General features: G+C 39.9%; 1 protein-coding gene across 2 annotated transcripts in view; it reads left to right on the plus strand.

Annotated features, from left to right (window-relative positions):
• ccdc88b (coiled-coil and HOOK domain protein 88B) overlaps positions 1 to 22,870 on the plus strand; it is a 73,163-nt gene that overhangs the window by 23,499 nt on the left and 26,794 nt on the right. For both annotated transcript variants that reach the window (XM_084718990.1, XM_084718991.1), the window contains exons 8-21: positions 1,343 to 1,488; positions 1,884 to 1,965; positions 4,276 to 4,434; positions 5,914 to 6,060; positions 7,452 to 7,608; positions 7,863 to 7,978; positions 8,375 to 8,443; positions 11,143 to 11,835; positions 12,736 to 12,915; positions 16,152 to 16,492; positions 16,668 to 16,827; positions 18,065 to 18,463; positions 20,617 to 20,778; positions 22,565 to 22,842. In XM_084718990.1, coding sequence (XP_084575116.1) covers positions 1,343 to 1,488; positions 1,884 to 1,965; positions 4,276 to 4,434; positions 5,914 to 6,060; positions 7,452 to 7,608; positions 7,863 to 7,978; positions 8,375 to 8,443; positions 11,143 to 11,835; positions 12,736 to 12,915; positions 16,152 to 16,492; positions 16,668 to 16,827; positions 18,065 to 18,463; positions 20,617 to 20,778; positions 22,565 to 22,842 — 3,089 coding nt within the window. The remainder of the gene's footprint in view (positions 1 to 1,342; positions 1,489 to 1,883; positions 1,966 to 4,275; positions 4,435 to 5,913; positions 6,061 to 7,451; positions 7,609 to 7,862; positions 7,979 to 8,374; positions 8,444 to 11,142; positions 11,836 to 12,735; positions 12,916 to 16,151; positions 16,493 to 16,667; positions 16,828 to 18,064; positions 18,464 to 20,616; positions 20,779 to 22,564; positions 22,843 to 22,870) is intronic.

Consider the following 22,870-nt stretch of genomic DNA (forward strand, 5'->3'; position numbering starts at 1 on the left):
TTAACATCAGATCAGAGCTGCATAAGATATTAAATTTTGATCAGATGATTTCCACTGACTCAGATAAGCCTTGATGAAAGAGGGGTTCACCTTGCTGTCCTGCATTTGACTGTGCGTAACCACATAATAATTTGTGTTGCTATAGTGTCAAAGTCACATAAACCACAGAGACAAAATTACAAAAAGAGAAAAGTCATTTTACATTAAAGTTGTAGGACAGCAAATTGTTTAAAAGCTATAAACTAGGGCTGCAACTTTTCATTATTGATTTATCTGTTGATTTTTTTCTCAATCAGAGATCATTCAGATATCAGAGCATTTGGACATCTGTTCTTAAAAAATTACTCTAAACAAATACTCAGTTATCGAATTAATTTAGTAGTCAGTTAATCAACTAATCACTGCAGCTCCAGTATAAACACTATCAGAGTTGGATTAGATTAGTTTGAAACATAGTCAGTATCTGAATACAAATTACATTACAATTTTGTCATTAGCAGTGTAATACACTGGATGAATATTTTTGTATTGTGTTCACATTCTTTTTTTAATACTGGAGTCTGTCTAATGACGTCTTACACAATATTCATATGTTTTGATTAAAATATGAATATTGATACATTAATACATGATTACTTCTATCTTTAGTTATTAACAACAATTTCCAACAATTTGAGAACTTTTTCCACTACAGCAGACAGCAAACTTGACATTTTTAACTGACAAGTTTAAATTCCAACTTTCTAGTTCAAATTGAACGCATCATAATGCATGAGAACCACAAGGAAATGAAGAGGGAGACGAGACAGAGGAGACGAGAGAATATGATGCAGATCTAGCTGTCCTCTTCTCACTGTAACACAAACTCCAGTCTGCAGTGCAGTTCACACACTTCATGCTACATGATTAACCAAAGTTTTTATATCACCTCGATATTTCTGTCCATATTTTCATCCTCCCTGTTTCTCTGCTGCGATCACACTTCTGTTTTAATCAGCTGATGATGTGAGCGCCGTTATCTCACTCAGGAGTGAACGTCGCTCACGTTAATTGATTACAAACCGATCCGTTCACCAAAAATATGCACAACACTGCCTGCACCGTACCTGCAGTGTACCTGCAGGGCAAAATGAGCAGACATTATTACTCACTATACAAAACTGTTTGTTAAAGGGTTTAAAATTTAGATAATCTCGTTTTTCTTTCCAGCCTCTTCTGACTTCCTGTAATTTTTTATCTTGCATGTCTCTCCTTCTATCTCCAATTCTTTCTCTCATTCCTCCGTCCTCTTTGTCCCTCGCCTCTTCCATCGCTCCATCTCTCCCTCCTTCCTCCCTCCCAGAGGATGGCAGAGTTGTGTCGGGAGCGTGAGGGCCAGACTGACTCAACCACGGCGCCCCTGGGTGGTCGCAGTGAGGAGCCACCCCAAGGTCTGGCACTCCAGCTGGCAGACAGCAAGGCCAAACTGCGCCGCCTTAAACAACAACTGTGAGTGTGTGTGTGTATGTCTGTGTGTGTGTGTGATGGAAAAACTCAAAAGAACCTTTAGAAAAGCTGCGATAAAGGTCAGCATGAAAAATGTGCAAATGATTTTGTCACACTTTATAATACACAAAACTTTGAGTTGTTACTCAGCAACGAGTGAGGAAGAAATCACCTCCTCACTGCTGCAATACAATTCACACAGTGTATTAAAAGTACACTATGTCATAAAGGTCACTGTTGCACAAATATACTTTATGGATATACATCTCATCTCACTATTTCCAGTAAACATAATCTTTGTATCAGCTAATGCATCAAATTAAACATCAGAATACTGTGTTCATCTAATTGCATTTTTGTTGCTGATGGTTTTATGTTTGGCTTGTTTTTTTTTTTAGGGACGATAAAGGTGATCAGATATTGGATTATAAGCAGGAGATTCAAACTATGGAGGAGCAACTGAAGAAACTTCAGAAAGAGGTACAGAAAGCCTGACTTGTGCTGTGCGATTCCTCTGTCAAAGAGAAAGAGACATCCTTGCTTTGGATACACAGAAAGACTTTATCTCGCATAAAACTTAACTAGCTTGGCAACAGCTATGAAAAACATTACAGCGCAGCCAACAGCACAAAACACAGGTGTCTCTTAAAAGTCAATAAGTCAGCTCCTCTTAGATTATGTATTTAGCAGAAATTAGACTACACACATTGCGGCCAACTGCAGTTTTGTCCAAGCTGTATTACAGAAACGTCCTGACATGCGGATCCCGTCTTACCTGTTTGGTAACCATGGTAATAATGGTTAGGATTTATTAAAAAAGCCATTAAACTGATGAACCATTCCTAAGTGCCTCATGCAAGAACCACTCGTCCGAGCAGACTTGTTCTTATGTGGTGTGTACGAGTGATTTAGGAGAACTTCACCAATTTCTTTTATTTTGAATTTTCTTTCAGATACGTGCAAAATTTCCGAGTGGTCCAGACCTGTCTTAGAGTCGTGTGCAATCAGTCTGCTGTTTTCCAAACTGAAGCTTTTCAGTAATGACTGTATATTTAGTTTCATTAATTTGAAGACCTTTTTCGTTTGAATAACAAATTACACTTCATAATTATGTTGCTCTTATCCTGCTTGACTACATTTCAAATTATATTATAATTGTAAATTTACATACAAAGCCTATCATCGTTAATTAAATGATGTTTTATTACCTGCTGTCAGGTGTATTGGCAGTATATCTTCATGTGCAGGTTTATGAAGTTGCCGTTCATCCTCACTCTGTCCTCTGTCCCTGTGATGAAAACTTCCCCTCAACCCCCTCCTCCAGCTGCAGTCATTGATTGCCGTGCTGTGGCGAGTCATTTTTTTTCTTTGAAGTCATTTTCATATCGAGATGTTTCTTCTTTATTTTGACAGTCTGACCCTCAGGTAACACGGCATCAAGAGCTCTCGTTTTTCCTGTTTCTTTGCTCCAGCAGGGCTTTTAATTCCGCTGCTGATGTTGTTCTTTTTACTCTTTGATACCATTTTCATGAATGAACACGTTCTGACACATGGAGCAGGTAGTGAAGCCTTATATGGTTTTACTGGGGCGTTAATTATGTTAATTTACAAGTCTCACGTACGTGCACTCAGCACATGGACGGATCATTTACGCGGGTATCTTAAGTTATGAGTGCTCTGTGATTATCTGACGTGGCACATTCGTGTGAGCCCACCTTACAAATAAAAGTAAGAGAAATTTAAGATAAGAATACAAAAATGTTCTTGTATGAGGCTCAGTGTTCCTATCCTAACTTAAAGTAACTGTCATATCATGTTGATTTTGGAGGACTCTGTGGAGAAAACCGGTAGCGTTTCCACCGATACAACCACAAAATATAATGTCAAAATTAAAATGATCTAAATAAAAATGTCTTCCTGCTTCTTTTTCACTGGTTAAGGTACTGTTCACTGCAACTTTGGCTGGAAAAAATGTAAACAGAGGCTTGTTTTATTGATTTCAGGGAGAATTCGGTCCAGAGGCAGATATTAAGAACAACTGTATAGAAACAGCTGATCTTCTCATGGATGGTCTTGTTTGCTTGTTTAGGTCATAAACCTGAAGGTGCTCGTTATTATTTGGGAAAAAAATATTTCCAAAATGTAATGCAGCGTGCAGTAGCGTTAGAATATTTCTTAGTACTTCTTAATTTTATCTAAGTATGTTTTAGAATCACATCATGTATATATATATAAGGATTTTAATACTTATATACTGGACATGATCATAAAGTCATAATGCTCTCACACTGGAGAAGCCTTTCTTGAATCATTTACTTGTATTTTTCCAGAATCAACTAATGTTCCCATTTCACAACATTTTGGGATTTGAGGACACAATTTGGTGCTACAACAAAATGTGGAGGATGTCTTCATTTAGATTACTTAAATAATAAATATTCGATCACTGCATCTAAACCTAGTCTTAAAGTTAACTTTAGACTAAGATCTTGTAGAAAAGTGCAAAATGTTGGAAAATAATTTCTATCCTTGTCAGGACATTTCATTCTCATCAGCACAGTACACACACACACACACACACACACACACACACACACACACACACACACACACACACACACACACACACACACACACACACACCTTCCTGTATTAGACCTTGTCAACATTTGCTTTGCTGCACATCCCAGATCTGTTCAAGCCTTTTTTTGACCTCATCCCCACTGGTATATGAATGTGTGTGTGTGTGTGTGTGTGTGCGTGTGCGTGCATGTGTGCATGTGCCTGCAGAACCGTACTCTGCAGGGGGAGGTGAGGGGCATGCGTGCACTGCGCGATGAGCTGGACTGCGCCCGAGAGCGAGCTACACGGGCCGAGCAGCTACAGACTGAGCTTCAGAGCTGTAAACACAGATTGCGCAGCCTGGAGCTCACACGTACTCAGCTGAAGGTACACACACACACACACACACACACACACACACACACACACACACACACACACACACACACACACACTGCAAACACACTACACATGCTTTTGAATAAGTCATTTAAACTAGATCGAAAACAAGCAGCACGGCAACATCAACACCATGAAATACATTCAAATTGTTTTGGCAGTAAGTTACATGCTGATGTACACAATCAAACACACTTGTCATGCTGTTATACATATGTGCACACACACAAACACACTCACCTTGACAAAGTGACAAAGTGAGTACCTGATATGAACATTGCCAGCGAAGGTCAAGAAGATCTCCTTTGAGTAGCTATTATTTTTTAAAAAGAAGTACTGTACCACTTAATCTGAAAAGCCATATATACCCTCTCACGGCCGTGAGCATTTCAATCAAGAGTGAGTCTGAACAACTCCGGAGCTCAAAGCCAGAGAATGAGATTATACTGTGTGATGTCATCAGGATTTACAGCCCGGAGCTGCTTCATTGACAAAGAGCAGGAGTACGGCTTCAGTTATTGGAGCTTTTACACCCAAATGAGATTTATTCTGGGGTAGTATAACTGTGCTGAGGCAGAAAATGTGCTCATATCCTTGTAAAACACCTCACAGTGTGTCCTCGCTGTCACCTTCTCAGTCTCATTTGATTTATTCTGCCTTCACACTACATCCCTGTGACAGCCCAAATTAGCTGGCAGGATGTTTTTTTTTCTTATGTTTGGGTTTTAAATTAATTTTCCTAAATTCACAGGGAACTCTTGCGTGGTTGTTAAAACCAGAGGAGCTAATGTTGAATGTTTACATGCAGAGGTGTTAAAGGAGACCCTGTGAGAGTAGTTTCATTTTATTACTTCCTGGGTGTTATTTGCATAGTTTTGCCATCATTCTTAATCCAATTCCTAATTCCATTCCTAATAACAACATTGATTACATTTACACACACACTTATTTTTCCACTATTATTCAGAACACGACAATATTCTGAATTCCCCTCGGATATTCTGAATAAGGCCTTAATCTGATGGAACATTTTCCAGTCAAGACGTGGGATACGCCGATATCATTCGGGGTTTGTACCACACTGTGCAGCCTCTTGCCTGTTTACGGTCAGCTCTGTATGCTGTAAAGACACGAACTGGCCAACAATATGCAAGTCTGGGATAGAGATGCATGCACAAATGAAAAGCCCATATTTCTAGTGGGAAATACATTTAAACATTATGAATCAACAGGTTTTTGGATTTGTATAAATATCACAATGCTCACCTTTTCAAGAAGATAATTAAATTAATGAAAAAACGAGGCAAACAAGACCACCACTGGTGGAAAACTTTGAAAAAACACTAGTATGATGCAAAAATGGCTCACTAGCACATTTTGGACGATTCGATACCCTGCATGACAGCGACTTCACTGCGTTGTATAGTTTCATGTTTACTGTCTGTCTGTGCACGGTGCCCCCTGCAGGAGCAACAGCACCTGTGTGCGGCGCTGCAAGAGACAAAAGCTCTACTGGAGGAACAGCTGACAGATGCACGGGCGCGCTGCTCCTCACTAAGGGAGCTTGAGAGGGACAATCTTCTGCTGCGTCATAGAATCATAGACGTGGAAGCGGTGGGTGTCGTTAACTGTTTGAGTTTCTGCAAGTTTGTCTAAATATGAGTGTTGTTGACCATATTTGTGAATGTATGCATGTCTGTTTGTTTACAGTAAAATGTGAGGAAATTAGGAAATTGTTCTTGAAGGACCAGTGTGTAGGATTTAGTAGCATCTAGCAGTGAGGTTGCATATTGCATACAACTTCAGAGAGCTTGCAGCAAAACTCTAGGCTCTATCTAGAGCTGATGTTTGGTTTGTCTGTCCCAGGCTACTGTAGAAACATGGTGGCCTCTGTGGAAGAGGACCCACTCCCTCTGTAGATGTAAAGGGCTTATAACTTGGTGAATCTTTAATATTTCTTGGAACTATGTTGGAATTTAGTTGCATGGTGTGAAGCCCTCTGCAGCACACTTAAAACTTGTCTGAAACTCAGCCACAACAGTTGCAAAACTCTCAAATTTGTGAAACTAGATTTTTGCAACAAGCAATCAAAGGATTGAAAATGCATCAGACGTAACTTGACAATCACCAAATTTAGCAAAATCATAAAACAGAAGATGGTCTGTTTGGATGTTTCAGAAGGAAATTATTATCAGTTTTCATGAGAATCAGAGCTCTTATCAAAAATATAATCATATATCAAGCTACAATTTCATACTAACATCAGAAGGTTACAACAAACACCTATTTATGTAATTATTTTCGTTGAATCAAAGGGGGGAATGTGCTCACCAGAAGCTCAGTGGAGTAGAATAGAGACGGGACAGCCATAACGAAAAAAAGTAGCCAGCCAGTGCCAGGACAAAAAACATTACAACAGGGCTTAATTAATATTATCCAACAATAAAACAATACGAAATAAGATGCAAAGATGAAAATGTAGAGTGACACTTCAGACTTGATATAATACAGCGAGAAAACAATAACAGAGATTAAAAATGACCAATCTAGCCAGCTAATTTGAGTGAAAGAAACTATTGAATTGAGTTGCATGAGACTCAAATAATTTTCTAATTGCTTTGTGTAACTGTCAAGTCGAAAATTATGTTTAATGCAATTTGCAACCAGCTGTTTCACCGTGTAAAGCCAGCCCAAAGTAAAAAAAAACAGAATGACTCTTCTTTTCAGGTGGTTATACACTAATGCTTATTAATAATATATTCAATATCTGTCATATTCTGTCATATTCTGCCAATAAGTCCCCATAAATCTTACACACTGGACCTTTAATATCTGGGTAGAAGCTTGCACTTGTGGCCCAAGAGTAGCATGTAATGAAAAATATCTGTGTATGTTGTGTGTGTGCTGCATGAAATCTGTTTTTCTTGTGATGAATGAATGTCTATTTGTGTGTGTGTGTGTGTGTGTGTGTGTGTGTGTGTGTGTGTGCGTGTGTGCGCGCGCAGGAGCGGGACACCGAGAGGCAGCGAGTTGATGAGCTGCTGGAGATGAACATGAGCCTCGAGGCGGACCTGAGGCACGGCGACAGTGTTGCTGCTCCGGCCCACAGACATTTCCACCAATCAGAACTGGACTCTGACGAGGACCTGAGCGAGCTGATTGGTCAGAGCACCTGTCTCTTTGCACCTTGTCATTTAAGACATTTAATTAACTGATAAGAGAAAATATGTTGAAGTAATACTGGCCCACAGGTTATCAATCAACAATAAGCTAGTGAATCTCTTCATATATCCATTTCTCTTTTTCCCCATTTCCCTTTTCACGCCTGTCTGCCTCTCTGCCTCTCTGCCTCTCTGCCTCCTATTTGTCATGTTTTTCCTGCCTTATTTTTTTATTTCTCTCGCTCTCTGTCTCAGGTCAGAAGCCGCTGAGTGTGGAAGTGGGCGAGGCTTCAACGCTGAGGCTGCTGGGAGCTGAGCAGGAGAATGCAGAGCTGAGGAGACGACTGGAGGAGCTGCAGGCCCAGCAGGAGGTCAGGGTTCAGGGGCTCGGAGGTTATGACTCACAGAAATAATCTATAACAGTTAACCCTGTTGAACGTTGAAGCAAGTCAGAGATAATTGTGCTCATCTGCACTTTAGAAGCACATGTCCAACTCAGTGATATGTAAAGTAAATAATATAGTTTCCACATGATCCTAGTGAGGTTTATAATTGATATGATCATCATGTCTGGTCAGAGGAACCAATGCAGAGGAGAAATTTTAATGAAAGTACCAGTAGACCTCCCTTTCAAGTCAACCTGGCATCACTAAAGTCAGACATGAAGCTCCTCGCTGTCTGGGCTCACGGTTTGTGGATGCAAATGAAAGAGGAAAAGCAGGAAGCAACAGCTGCAGGAGTTAAACATCCATCTCCTCTCGCTGCAGGCTGATTCTCCAGATGCAAAGGATGAGCTGGCTTGCCTGGAGACGGAGCACCAGAACACACTTAGAGAGGTGAGCTCAGAGGGAAATAAAGGCTGCTACAGATGTGGATTAAACAGATATGACTGAAATATACATGCGTGTATGAGGTTTTAAGGAGGCTGCTTTGTCAGACGCGAGTGGAGTGACTGCAGGCCCCGTGCAATTTCTTAAGCGTACTTGAATGAATGTATGCAGATTGCATTGTCTAAAAAATATGAAAATTAAAAATTCTATAATCTTTGACTCTAAATCTTCAGTATTCATAAACATTATGTGGGAACGTGAGGTAGTTTCTGGCAAACAAGAAAAACTGTGGTGCTGAGACCGGTTATTCATTACTCAAAACAATTGTTATCGCTGTTTTTTTTATTAATTTTTCAGCATAATCCCCTATAATTCTCTCAACACATTCTCCAGGCAGTTTGTGAAAAAATAGTCACAAAATTTTAATTAATTTGATTTGTGTACATGCATCCGAATGCCTTTTTTTTTTTTTTTTTTTTTTTTTTGTGAAACTCAGCAGGACTTTCAAACTAATATATTATCCACTGTCCTTCTCATTTGCAGTCACATTAAGCAATAATAAATATGCAATGTCTGGGTACACTTTCAAAATACATCTTGCTCAGAAACATTTCAGGTGAAGATGCCAGTTTGGTTCAGTTTAGGCTACAAATCTTGGTCAGATTAAGGAAAATATCATGGTTTGGATTAAAATAACTGACTCTTTATAAAACAGTTGACTTTGACTCTTGGTCTCAGGCAGGGATCGAATCTCGTGCTCCAGTGTGAAATTCATGTTTTACCATTTAACCAACCCGTCCTCCTCCTTATGCTGACTTTCTTGCTCTTAATGCAACGTTCATAGTAATCACTTTGAAATCTTAGACATAGGTCCACGTACACAAATCAAATATATGTTTCTTTAATTGAAAAGAACTGTGCACTGAAACAAAGATGATGGAATGTGTATTTATCAGAACAGTTTCAATTTTGGTTAACCCACACGTGACCTCACTTTGATGTTTGTCTGCATGATGAAGTTGCTGCATATAAACCCTGCAGGTTTAGGGAGAGATGAGTGTGAGTTTCCATTTGAGAAACCCAGAAAAGAACAGAGATGAAGCCGCCCTTTAAAGTCATGTGCAAACAGTATAAAGTATAAAGAACATGTGCAATGTGCAGGGATGATAATTAAAAAATGTGCATTAATTTAACACATTGATTCAGATGTGGAGACTTTACATACAACACACAAACATATTTAGCAGATTTCTATTCCCACAAATTAAGAATTACAGCACCAACAAAAGATATCTCAAATATTAAGATTTGCTGTTTTTCACTGTTTTGTATAAGTTAAGGGTGAATACCTGCGTTTTTGGCTGTGATGACCCTGTGATTAGGTTGAATTGTTTTTTCCTTTTTTAATCATTATGGAGCAGATATTAACATATGAAAACCAGATAAATGAAATATTGTGTTGACATTGCATAACACAGTGGTAATTCCATATGAATTATCAGTGTAAATAGGTTTGCATTCACATAGTGACATGGAGTAAAATAAAATAAATGAAATAAAATGAAATAAATTAGAAAAGATAATACAGACAAATAACATATGCCCAGGAGAAACCAAGGTAAGCACACTGGAATGTTATATCCTCGTCAAAACTTTCAGATAAAATTCAATCACAGTTTAGTATAAATAATTTTCCAACCTCCATTTAAACCTCCTGTGATCCTAATTATTACTTTACCCACACTTTGACATCCTCCCCAGTGGCCTGAGTTCCCAGTTCTTTTAAGTTATAATTGGATCTTATATAGTTATATTCCCCTCTCTTTTGAAATATTTGTGCAGCCAATACAGAAATGAACATAGAGTGGGGCAGCAATATCCCTAGATTTTTATAATTTTAGGTGTTAAATATATCAGTTAACTTATATGGACCAGGCGGCTAATGCATACAGAATTGTTAGGTCACACGGAGAGCGACACGTAACATAACATTTGTTAATTTTCGCATGATGAAGTGAAAATAATTAAATAATTCTTGATTATTTTTTAATTAAACAGAAACTGCCCGTTAACACTGTACTTTCCATGAGAATATATGAACAATATGTGGTTGGATATAACTGTTCTCACAGCTGAAATTTACAGTCCAGAAGATGAACCTGTGGTTTCTCACCTCAAACCGAAACGTCTACAGCAGCTCCATCATCTGTATTGAATTAACGATAATGAGCTCATAAAAAGTGGATCCATCTACAGATCAATGAAAAGCACTGGCAGGCTGTCCAAATGGACAAATGCTGTATAAAGTTATTTTTTTGTTTCAGTATATTACATTTATTCTCTAGATTGTATTTAAGATGTTGTTCTTTTCAGGCCTCACAGTCTAGACTGTTTATAGTTTTCTGTGGTTATTTTTGTAGAGGAGTGCCTTTGTACACACTTTTAATAACCAAACAAAAATCATTTAAATCAATCTCTTATTTCCTCGCTTCTTTGTTTTTTTTCCAACATCGTTTTAACTTCCTTGTATTGAGTCTGGATGCATTTTGAGTGAGACCAGGAGGTGATTTCAGTCGTCTTACTCACAATGCATTCATGTTCAGTCATGTTCAATACATAGAAAAAAAGAAGCAAAATGCAGGTGATTCAAAGTTTTGAAAAGCATTGAAAGTGCGCTTTCATTTTCCTTGTATTGTACTTTTCAGTTTCAAAACTTGAAGAATGAAAATTCCACTTTGAAGCAGCAGCTGGAACAGCTGGTGACCAAACTGCAACAACTAGAAGACAAGAAGAAGGAGGAAAGAGTGAAGAAGCTGGATAGAGAGGAGGAGGAGGTGGAGAAGGTGGAGAGAGGAGTCCAGGGCTCTGAATCGTGCAGGGGAGAGGGGGAGGGAACAGTGAGGATGATGGAGCAGAGGGAGAGAAGAGGAGAAATCATTGGGACCCACAGGGAAGCAGGAGTTGGGGAAGAGGTTCTCCATGTTCAAGGTGGGAAAGGAGAACCATGTGATGAGGAGTCCAGAAGAAGAGGGGAGGCAGAGGGAGGGCAGAAAGACAGAGAGAAACAGGAGAAAGAAAGAGGAATAAAGGAAGAACAGACAAACTCAGAGATCCAAAAGCATCCAAACAACGTAGAAGATAACACAGAGGCTGCAGCTGCAGACCAGGCTGTGTGTTCCCTGCCTGCTCCTGATGTGGAGCTCCTGACACACCGGCTCCAGGAGGCCCAGGAAGAGGCTGACCGACATGCGATGGTCGCCCAGGACCTGCGCTCCAAGCTGGGAGAGCAGAGCAAGAAAACCTGGGAGGCTGAGCAGAGGCTGGTGGTCCTGGAGGCTGAGCTGCAGCATCTGAAGAAAGCGGCTGAGAGTCTGGGAGACGCCCGCCGGCAGATAGAGGTACAGATGGATGGATGGAGGGATGGAAGAAAATGTGATGGACACAGAAAAATAAATGAGTTATTAAGATGGAGACTGAATTAATTGCTGATAGAGATATTAAAGGCAGTCAGTTGTGAACATGTTAGCGTGCTGAGTTTAGCGTTTAGCTCAAAGCATCACTGTGCCTAATTGCAGCCTCACAGAGCTGCTAGCATGGCTGTAGGTATTTATTTTAGTTGCACTGTAGGTTTTGCAGATGTTTGCATGTTCATCTGACCTGATGTGCATCTACAAAAGGGCTCTTGATGCTCACAATTTATTGAAATTGATTATTTGGAGGTTTACCAATTTCACCTCTCTCCATTTCTCTCAAGTTACAGAGAATCTTCCTTTTAAAGTGATAAATGAGCTCCTTTGTAGTTATGCTGGCAATGTTTATGTAAGGGATGATGTACAGGGTCATTATTGTGAAATAAACCCCCGACAGGGTGATGCAGGACCCAGACCTCATCTTAAATCACCCTGAAGGGGTTTATTTCACAATAATGACCCAGTTGCTGTACATTATCCCGCTTATTACATGGCTGCTTACTGGAAAATAAATAATTTGACTCAAAATATTGATTTAAAAATGATTGTATTGATCTGAAAATGAATTTATTGCTTCCACTAAGTCCTGTAGAGTCTGTGATCAGACCTGTGTCTATAATGCGTCTAGTATTTTAGCAGTGGTCTGCTATTCAGAAATAACAGACTGTAGAATGCTGTAATTGACAAATCAGAATATTCACAGACAGAGTATTCATCAAAACCTGTGTAATAATACGTACATACATATGGAAGCATGTACAGTGTATATACATAAATGTCTGCATGAACAGATAGACAGAGCTCAGTATCCTGCCGTTGTTTCTTCAGGCTCTTCAGGCAGAGGGTCTGGTCATGGAGGAGGAGCTATGCCGCCTGCGGAGCCAAGCAGAACTCCACCGGATGCAGACCACGGTCATCGCCACCCTGGAGGGGGAGCGGGCCGCGCTGGAGAGAGAGAGGGACACGCTACGGAGCACCATGGACGCCATGCGCACCGCCCAGCGCAAGGTTGAAGAGAACACACACACACACACACACACACACACACACGATGCAGCTGTGACACCAAACATTTTCATGACCACGGCAGATGTCATTTCACTGGAGGGAAGATGAACAAGGGGCAGAGAAAAAAAGAAACCAAATGAAAGGGAGTTTTTATGATGTAACTCTCCGTCTCCGGTAGCTAAACTCATTATTCTGTAATCTCTTTAAGTAATTACTTTAAATACATTGCATTAGATAGAGGTTGTACTCAGCAAATAAATGTCTTTTGTCTTGCATTTATATCTGAAATCTAATTATACTCCGGCGCTGTGTGGAGAAATAGTTCAGCAGGAGGTGGATTTGACAGCAAGAAGTGAAACAGATGATTCATGCAGCTGTCTGAGAGTGCAACATCGTGTTTTTATACACCCAGTATGAGACAGTGAGTCTGTTTTGACCTGCGATGTTCACATATTGACAAGAAGCTCATCCACACTCACAGGAGAGATCAGAGGTTAAGGTTTCCCTACTACGTATTCAAGGCCTTTGACAAGATGAAAATCACTTTTGTCAGACACTTCATCGTAGAATGTAGACATCTGTGAGATTTTCTGAAAAAAATGGATGCAGAATACTGTGTTTAATGTGCTATTTGCAGTAAAATTGCAAGACATCAGGGAAATTGCAAGCTAAGGAAAAGAGCAGTGCAAAGTCAGCATTAAAGAAATACCATAAAAGGGGTTCATGAATACCTCCCATTCACAGAGAGTCGAACATAATCCGTCTTCTGATGTTGTAATATTCTCCTGTATTACCCGCCCTCTTTCCATAAAAAGAGGATACAGTCTTTTATTTTTTATTTACTCCACCACCACCAACCCAAACATTACTGTACATATCTTTTAAATACACTCAGTATTGTCTCTGTTTTTTTTGTTTTTTTTAACAGTGTTTTTATTTAAAGGATAATTGAGAGCATTTCAACTACAGAGACAAAGAAACAGCCTTGCAGTCATGGAAAGCATTCTTTATCCTTTTTTTAAAGCAATGTGTATCCTAGAAAAATGTACAGTCTGAAAGACAGATGTATAGGCTAGAAGCAAAAACGTGCATTGACATGTTGGAAGACAAGCCAGTCGGATATCTAAGCCATAAAGCCAAAAAAAAAAATGGTTGGGAGACCAGGAGGGGAAAAGAGGGGGAAACAAAGAAACAAAACAAAAACAAACAAACTAACAAAACCAAATTATAACAACAAAAGATATATTAATTTGTTGAGAAAATCCCTTATTTTAAAACTGTCTACATGCTCTGCTATGACACCAGCCAGCTATATAATCCCATGAAAATGGGTTTAATGCATGAGTTATTTTACAGTGTAAATATGTGAGCAAATGAAACACAATATTGTCCATTACACAATATAGAGATAGAAAACTCTGACAAACAGTGGATGATTCATTTCATTTCTAAACACTAAAACAACAGCACACTCAGTAAATGTTACAGCAGAGAAATTACTTATCATTTTATGAATAAAATAACTTAAGGTTTTACGTCAGCACCAAATAAACGTGTGATTTCAATGTTTGATACATTTATATCATAAAACAGAGAGAAACTATGTTTCTGTTTGAGGCAAATTTATATTCTGATGACCAGAACGAGAAGCAAAGAATCAAAAATAATGGAGATTATAACAGTGTGTGTTAAATGAAACATGAAGTGCAAACGTCTCCCAGCTGTGTGGGTGAATAAAACCCAAATAGCAAATTACAACTCGTCTACATCCTCTATGTGCTTCTTTGTTACTGTGTGGGCGTTATGTGTTATGGCTCCACCGACCAGTCAGGTTGAAGTTTACATCCATTTCTGTCCAGACTCATACAATATATAATATAGGAAGTGAAGACTTTTCAGACATTTAATAAAAGGCATTAAATGAATTTTTGTTTGGTAAAATGGAAGTTATCACTATCTTGACATGTATGATTTCAGAGAACAGTGTCCAGTGAGAATGGCTCAGTTCATTAGAGGCTCCCTGGAAAGCTGCATGCTAAGCCAATAAGCCTAAACTAATGTGATGTGTTTTGTGAAGTCACGGTGACTTTGACAGTTTATCTTTGAGTGAAAGTTTGTGCCAAGTAGAAGAAATGTAGAAATTCCTTCAGGTTGTTCTTGAGATATTCATATTGACGACCCAAAAGCATAATGGCACTGACCACAGCTGTTGCTGTGATGTGTTGGTTTAGTCATTTCATTTTCTGATATTTTCAATGCAGGACTTTTACTCTGAGTATTTTTATAATGTAGAATTGCTACTTTTATTTAAAGTATGTGTAAAGGAAATTCAGAGATTTTCTTCTAAGCATGTACATGTTAGAAAACAGTTGCTGAAAACACGTGAAGAGACAGAAAACTGTGTCATGTTGAAACAGGTGAAAACTGTGTCAGTGTTCAGGATTTTTTGGGCACACCTGAAATATGGCTTGATGACGCATTGGTGCTGTAGTCCTCTAACACTACATAAACCCTGCAAACAACACCCTGCAGCACTCCACAGAAGAATTTAGAAAATCTTCTGTGCAAACAGCTCTGAAACTTTTGAACTCTTTTGAGATTAGGGTTGCATTTTTGTCTAATTTCTATGATTTTGTTTCATATGTCTTGCCTGTTTTATTGGTCCTATTTTAGGTATATCACTTTTTGTTGGCCTTTTATTTATTAACTACTTTTCTTTTTTGGTTGAGTGGCTAGTCAGGGTCACGAGCTACACTAATGTCCTCTAAGAACATTGTTTAGTTTGTGTGTTAGTGTTACAATGCATTCATGTGCTCCTCAAATCATTTTCTTGCTCCTGCTCCTTGCGTGAAGTAATTTAGGTCACTCTATGTGGACAGCAACAGTTCTGACTCTGAAAGTGATCTATTCCAATAAAGTACATCAAAAAACTGCACAAATATATTCTGGTTTTAAAGAGCATTTTAGCCAAGAATTCAAAAGAAATGCTTTGACATAATCTGTCAAATCATACATTAATATAGGTGATATTTATTGGCTAATATTTCATTATTAGAATAAAATTACTTAGCTTAATTTAGCAAATTTATCTGACATTTGCATGCATTCCTAGTTATTTGCCAATGTGCTTGGGTGACCAAATTAGTTTCCCTTCTCTGCATTAATAAATGTCTCTTAACTAAAGTGACCAGTAAGAAGCAAACAACTTTAATCCTCCATCTCGTCTTTTTTTCAAGGGTGACCAGTTAGAACTCACCATTCAGACTCTCAGGGCAGACCTGGAACGCCAGGGTCGGAGTTTGGAGACTTCCCGTCGTCGGGAGGAGGAGCTGGAGGCAGAGCTCCGCGAGGCCACCTTGGAGGGCGAGTCTCTGGCCCGGGCGCGTGACCAGGCGCTGCTGGAGGCTTCGAGGCTGGAGCAGGAGAAGGAGACGTGTCAGTCGGAGCTGGATGGCCAGCGGAAGGAGGGGAGGCAGAGAGAGAGGGAGGCGGCGAGGCTGAGGCAACAGCTGGAGAGCACGACCCTGGCCCTGGAGCACAGCAACCAGAGAGCTCGGGCTCTGGACGCTGAACACAGGTACACTCATGTTCACACACTTAACCTTAATCATGAGCTCAGCTACGCAATTAACTTAACAAGGCATTAGAGAGTGGCTCAGCTGCACCATGAATTTATCTATAATGTCAACTCTAACTTTATTCAACCTGTGTCTGACCTGCTAATGCGTGTGTGTGTGTGTGTGCGTGCGCAGATGTGTGTGTCAGCAGCTGTCTGAGTCCAAGGAGCTGTGCACTCGGCTGCAGGACCTGGAGAAGGAACTGAGCAGTCAATTAAGCAGCATGGAGGAGGGTAAACAGCAGCTGCAGGAGCAGTACGCAGACGCTCAGGCCAAGATTAGCTCACTGTCCCAGGTGTGTGTGTGTGTGTGTGTGTGTGTGTGTGTGTGTGTGTGTGTGGCGTGGTAGTTTAGTCACTGACAGTAATCACTGCTGCAGGGATGTAGTGGAGGGTAAACTCAGCTTTCTTTCCTTATCTAGAAGCACAAATTACCTTTATAAACAGAATTTTGTTCTTATGACATAAATTCACAGTAATAATATTTAATTCTATGATGTTTCTGCCTGTGATTCAGTGTGTTTATATTTGAAAAGTGACATAATTCTTCATATTCAAAGAAGGCAGTGCTGGATTTTTCGGCATGGTATTGATGGACACTATGGTCCCACAATGCACTGCACATGGGAAATGGAAACCCAGCTCACAGGTTGAAATGAAAAATTAAAAAAGCTCCAGGAACACAATAAGTGTGTCCAAAATGACTTCCCATTCACTGGGGGTTTCACAGTGCTACAGTTTTAAACTTCGATACAATACCAGTATAAAAGACTGATATTTGATGCCTCTTCCTTGGCACACAAAGGGGATATTTTTTTCTTTTTTAAAAAGCTCAACAGTCTGCACAACACAGACTGGTTTTGCTGCAAGCTAAAGCAGACTGAATATAAAAAGACTGAAGTGAGGTCTCGAATGAGCACTTAGATAATTTCTTTTTTGTAGCTTTAGTACGTAGTACGTTTAGCAAACGTTCGGAATTTGATAGTCCTGCATCCTGGACATAGCGCTGGCCAAGACGTTCGTGTTTGTTTTAGAGGAATGCAAACAAGGCAGCACGCTTTTTTCCTTATAGCAAGATGGGTACGCAGGGAGCCAGACCTTCAGCTCCCTTTAAAACTAAATCTGACGTGCCCTTACGTTAGTTTGAACCAGCCAGTTTCAACCAATAGTATCACGCACATGCACACTCTCTTGAACTCTTAGCGCCACCGAGTTAATATTCATGAGTTAGCTAGCTAGCAACAGCGTGGTACGTCCTCCCACTTTTCAGTGTTCATCAATCAAATTCTACCTGAGGTTATGTCTCACCTTGCCTGTCCTGTTTCACTTGGAAAAATGAAAGCTAGATACTCTTGAAATGCTGTTTCATCTGGCCTTTAAAGCGATCCTATGAAGATAGATGAACAAACTTTAAGAATCAGATGAATTCAGTTTAGATTTGTTCTTTAAGTTTGTCTCGTGAAGATCACAGACTGTTCGCCACCGTTTTATTTTCCACAGATTCTAATTTTTGAACACTGTCTCTCTTATCAGGACCTGTCCACTGAGCAGGCGCGATCTCAGGAACTGTCCGCTGAAATCCAGCGTCTGAAACAGAAGCTCCAAAAAGCCGAAGCTGAACTTAAGACGACAACCGATTCTCTCAACCAATCACAGGAGAGAATCGAGTCGCTCTCGCAGAGCCTGAACAAGAGTGAATCTCTCCTCCAGCTGGAAAAGAGAAGAGGAAGTACGGAGGTGGACGCTGCGTGTAATTCAAATTCAGACTCTTCAAACAAAACTCACGTTTGTCAGACACACACCCAGGAGATGTCACATCTGGATCAATCCCCTGCAGCTGGCAAAGGTCACGACCTTTCTGTGACCCATGATTATGCCTCAGGAGAGGCAGAGAGGCAGCTGAGTGAGAGGTTGATAGAGCTGGAAAAAGAGGTGTGTATCTGTGTTTGAATGGATTCCTGGACTGTGTGTGTGTGTGTGTGTGTGTTGAATCTCATTTACAGGATGTCTGTGTGGTTCAGCGTGATGGAGATGATCTATATTATGTTGAAATTCTTGCTCCAGGGCTGCTGGGCGACTATCAACTCACAGTGGACCGCCACTTTCCCGAGTGCAGCACTTTATTTCCAGAACTACAGCTTTATCTCTGCTCATCAGCTTTTATAATGTCACCTCGGCTACTGTTAATCTTCCTTATCTCCTCTGCTGCTCTCGTGCTGTAGCTCGTACTCTTTCTCTCTCAAACGCACACACACACAGAGACACACACGTAAGTGGTAACTTCCAGCTGTAAGGGGGCAGCAACAAGGTCGAATATTTCGTTCAGTGCATTGCTCAGGTAGGGTTGGTGTTCTGGTAACGCTGTCAGGATTTTGATTAGGATTGATGAAGGAGGGCACCTTAAGGTTTCAGTTCCTGCTCCCACTCATACTGAGGTGCTGGTACACCTGTTAATGCACCACCCAGTAGTGGAAGAAGTACTTTACTCAAGTAAAAGCACCAGTACAGTAATATACAGTAATGAGTAAAACTGTTGCACTGTCTCTGCTTTTTTGTGAAAGATTGGATAATTTAGCCTTAAACAGTTATGAACTTAAATGAAGCCATCTGTGAAGTTTAGAGCGGAAATGTCTCTGTGTGACAAATACACACTGCTGATTTGTATGAGGTCACAAGACAAAACTATTGGGGACTTCTGGTTTAATTTAAATTAACAGTGTGTCTTATTTTTCAAGTGTTATGCCCCTGGTCTAGGGCACGGGTGTGCAACCTTAATGATCAAAAGAGCCAAAAAAATATATATACATTTTTTTGGCTCTTTTTATCAATTTCTTTTCTGGTTTGAAAAGCATTCATTTAAATAGTTTGAGAAGCTGGAACCATAAAATGTTTTTGCTCAAAAAATTACTTAAACATTCAAAATAGTTCATTCTGTCAATTGATGAATTCTTTCAGCTGCACTTGTATGATGTTTGGTAGTCTAATTTATAAGAAAGTGTAATATTTTATAAGCTCTTTGCATGCTTTCTGTTTGTCAGGTAATGGTGATAAAGTACAATAGTACTTTCTGAAATGTCATGGAGTAGATTTAGAGAGTGGCATGAAAAGAAACAACTCAAGTAATGTAATGTACAAGTACTTCAGATTTGTCCTTAAACAAACTCGGCTGAGAATGAGACTCAACAATCAACTATCTTTCTGGTGCATTTTTCAGACAACAATAATAAATCCTGCCTGTTCCACCTTTAAGTACAGTACTCGAGTAAATGTACTTTGTCACATTCCACCACAGCTACTGAAGCAAATGTAAATAGTTACTTTCCACTGCTGACGCTGGCAGGCAGAACAGTGAGGTGAAAAAAGCTGGAAGTCTAAAAGTGAAAAAAGCAGGAATCCCCTGAGTAGCAGTATAATTCATTCAGGTGCTGGTGGGAAATGTGAAAGAATCCAAAATGAAAAAAAAGCTGCCACACACCAAAAACTGAGCTCCAGATCCTCTAGATGAGTCACACATGAAATGTGCTGTCACTGTGCCAGCATTTGCAAAACTACTGAAATAAATTCAAGCTCATTTCAGTTTTGGATAAAAACGTCAGATTGTATACCTCCAGCAATTCTGCAAAGTAAAACATCGTCTTTTAATTTCTAATCTCTCCGTCACAATGCCCAATCAACACACTCCTTTATTTATCCGAGAAGATTTCACAGTGAGGAATCACAAATACGTGTGAAGATTTGTTGATTGGATTATAAACGCCTGCGCAAAGATACCACTCACTGAAATCTTACAATAAACGACAGATGTGGACTAGTAGTCTGCATTCTCAGCCTTTATGTTGTACGTCTCTGCAAAATGAGTTATACACAGGATGAATTTCATCTCTATTTTTATATTGACACAAATGTCACATAAAGCAGAGCCGTAACTGTGAGCGCTGTGAAAGGTCAGCTGCATATTGAAGTCGAAGTGCAAATAATATGGATATTTTGAGTGTTGTGCGACAACAAAGGCGGTACAGCCTCTGCTCAGCTTCCGCCGTACGCGGCTGCAGACTCTCTCTCAATTTGAAACTTCTCTCCCTCAGAAAGCGGTGGCGGTTGCAGGACAGGAGGCTTTGCTGTCACGGCTGTCCCAGTCCCAGGAGGCGTGTGAGCACCTGAAGGAGCAGCTGGAGGCGCTGCGCCGGCACTCCCTCAGCCTGCAGGACTCCTGCACCAGACTACAGACACTCAACACCCAGCTGCAGGTGACCAAACACACAGACAGAGAGCTTGAACGTGACTGAATTTTGCCATTTTTGTCGATCTAAATTAAAGGAAACGGACATTTTGATTATAGACCCTTGCAATAAATCTGGACACAGTTTTCAAGGATTTATTATTTATTATAAGACTACCAGACTGCTTTAAAGCTATACTGTGTAACATTTCCACATTAAAATGTCTAAAAACGCTAGACATTTGTTACATATTTTGTTGAGGTGTGTACTCCAACAATGTTGAAATACAAAGAAATCCACAGTTTATTCAAGGTAAGGTAAGGTTCATTTCCTGCTAGCTGTTGCAAGCTAGTTGCTAGTTGTTATACCCTCCGGGAAGAAGGTATATCAGATATGTCAGAGGGTGGGGATTGAAGATGGCAAACTTGACTAAATGTAACATTAATAAAACTTCAATACGTCAATGAATATAATTTCTGCCTGAATCATGTCAGAGTTTCATCAGCTGTGGTGGTTTAAAAGTGAAGACAGCATCTCCAGTGATCCCACACCACTTTAAAACACCATCAAACTATGTCTTTTGTTATTGTTTTAATGTGAAAGAGATTTACATATTGTACCTTTAATGTATTGTTAACCACACTGTGAATGCCATTTTGCTCATTCATCCTAAAATTTATTGTAAATGGCTTTCACACAAAAAATTGCACAGCAAATAATTTTGAGCTGGTTCAACTCAAGAGTGTAAGTTAACTCAGATGAAATAATTAGTTTAAAGTCTTATTTAAGTTTTGTAAAAACCAACTGGGTTAATGGAACAGTTTGTCTTTTGTCAGTTTGAAAAGTCAGTTCTTCATTTCACACGCACAAAAAAAAAAAAAATCTTACAGCTGCTCCTGTTGGAGCCACTTTGTTCCAGCAGCGGCACAAAGACAATATGTGAAACTGCTCTCAGTGAATTTATTACATTTTAAGAGTAATGAGTTAGAGACTGAATTCAATACTAACCTTTTTTCTCAATGTTTTTGTTATTGTGAAAACAAACAACCATGACTTATCTTAAAATATATTAGAGACACAGCAAGTTTCCATCATAAGTGTGTTCTTCACACTATAAAAAGAAGGGTCTCAGGAGAGTATCACACAGTGGCAAATCACCGTCTCTACACATTAAAAAATAAATGTTACTTTGGCTAATTTTTACTTTATTGTGTGTACAAGAACATAATAAGGTGGTAAAAACTCAGGAAATTGCTTCAGTTTTATGTTAACATGAACACAGTGCACAGCAAAACCTGTTTCCTGTCATTTGGTCGGCCTTGCTGTGAAATTTGGATTCAGATCTCGATGAAATCTGGTCTAGACATTCATGTCTCCCTCAGAATGAATTGGTGATCCTGTAACTTTTCATCCAATGCCATTATGAGGGCAAATTTTAAATTTGTCCAGTATTTTGGTTGATGACCAATACCCGGCAAACTAATGACATTCCCATCAGCCTCAGCTGTGCTTTGTGTTTAGTGCTGGTAATTAGCGAATGTTAGCGTGCTAACACACTAAACTAAATTAAGACCTGCTAAGCATCATCACTGTGAGCATGATAGCATGCTGACGTTAGCATGAAGCTCAGTGCAGCATCACAGAGCTACTTTTAGCCTTGTTAAGAGTTTAGTTGTATTCTCCACATTTTACCTGGATTCTTTATTCAACAAGGCTTTATTTTTTTTATTGAGGTAAAATGGTAATGAACCGATGTTTGGGATCTTAGCTTTCTGTTAGATAATATCTCTGTTTTATGTCTCACAAAACACAGGTGGAACAAGCATCCCTGAGCTCTCAGCATGCAGCAGTGGTTGCGCGCTGCAGCGAGAGCGAGGCCCGCTGTGCGGCTCTGGAGGCTGAATCCAAGGTGTGGGCGCGGGAGCGAGAGGAGTCAGTGGCCAGGATGGAGGCTCTGAGGCGGGACCACGAGCGCATGACGGCAATGCAGCAGCGGCAGGAGGTGGAGCTGGAGGAGCTGGTGGACAAACATTCTCAGCTGAGGAGCAACAACCGCAGCCTGGAGGCCCAGCACAGGGAGCTGGAGGCCAGGTACAAACACAAACTGATGAACTAAAAA

The sequence above is a fragment of the Lutjanus erythropterus genome, chromosome 5, assembly GCF_056507025.1.
Source record: "Lutjanus erythropterus isolate fLutEry1 chromosome 5, fLutEry1.hap2, whole genome shotgun sequence".
NCBI lineage: Eukaryota > Metazoa > Chordata > Actinopteri > Lutjaniformes > Lutjanidae > Lutjanus > Lutjanus erythropterus.